Genomic DNA, 815 nt, shown 5'->3' on the forward strand with positions numbered 1-815 from the left:
TTAGAGGGTGATACCAGACAGACACCTACATGTTGCTATAGGTGACGCCGTCAGTGCCGCAGCGCGGGTCTGGGTTGAAAAAGTCGCAGTGATAATCCTTGATCAGCTGACATGTCCTGTCCACTGGGTCCTGGGGCGGCTTGGCCGCTACAACACCTGTATCAGGTACACAGTCATTTAGCTACACACACACACCGTGTCACACACACACATACACACACACGCACACACACACACGGGCGCGCGCGTGCACGCACACACACACACATGTGTGCGCACACACATACACACACACACACGCGTGCGCGCACACACACACACACACCCACACACACACACACACAAACCCAATAACAGTACTGACATGACACCAAGAAAGCTGTCAGGGTGATCAACAGCAACATGTCCAGTTCAATGTCCGTCTCCAACACCAGTCTACACAGTGACCAGTCAACACCAGTCTACACCTGTTAACACCTGTCTTCACCAGTCAACAACGACAGAGGCAAGCCGTCCCGGGATTATTACACAGCCGTCAAACACAGAAATCGTCTTATGTTGACGACACAGTGAGCGAGATGGGACACAGGGACACGAAGAGTCTTTTTATAGAAACAAAGATAATAGCACAATTACCGTTCTAGTCTGGAACTGTCAACGTGTAGGCCTACATACACACACGCACCTGGTCCTAGATAATACAGTAATTGAAATGAAATGAATAGAACTTTATCTGCATGTGCACACAACATGGACCTCCGACTAAAACAGGGGACCACAGTTAACTGGTCAAGTCCCCTGCTTTATTCAATTGT

The 815-nt window shown here is 49.3% G+C and overlaps 1 protein-coding gene across 1 annotated transcript in view; it reads right to left on the reverse strand.

The window, feature by feature from the left end:
- The window catches only part of LOC138977505 (ovomucoid-like), a 3,054-nt gene extending 2,474 nt beyond the window's left edge, over positions 1-580 (reverse strand). Inside the window, exons 1-2 of the mRNA XM_070350353.1 lie at positions 365-580; positions 30-156 (exon numbers count right to left, since the gene is read on the reverse strand). Coding sequence (XP_070206454.1) covers positions 30-156; positions 365-404 — 167 coding nt within the window. The 5' untranslated portion in view covers positions 405-580. The remainder of the gene's footprint in view (positions 1-29; positions 157-364) is intronic.
- Between the last annotated feature and the right edge of the window lie 235 nt (positions 581-815).

This window comes from Littorina saxatilis, linkage group LG9 (genome assembly GCF_037325665.1).
Source record: "Littorina saxatilis isolate snail1 linkage group LG9, US_GU_Lsax_2.0, whole genome shotgun sequence".
Classification (NCBI taxonomy): Eukaryota; Metazoa; Mollusca; class Gastropoda; order Littorinimorpha; family Littorinidae; genus Littorina; species Littorina saxatilis.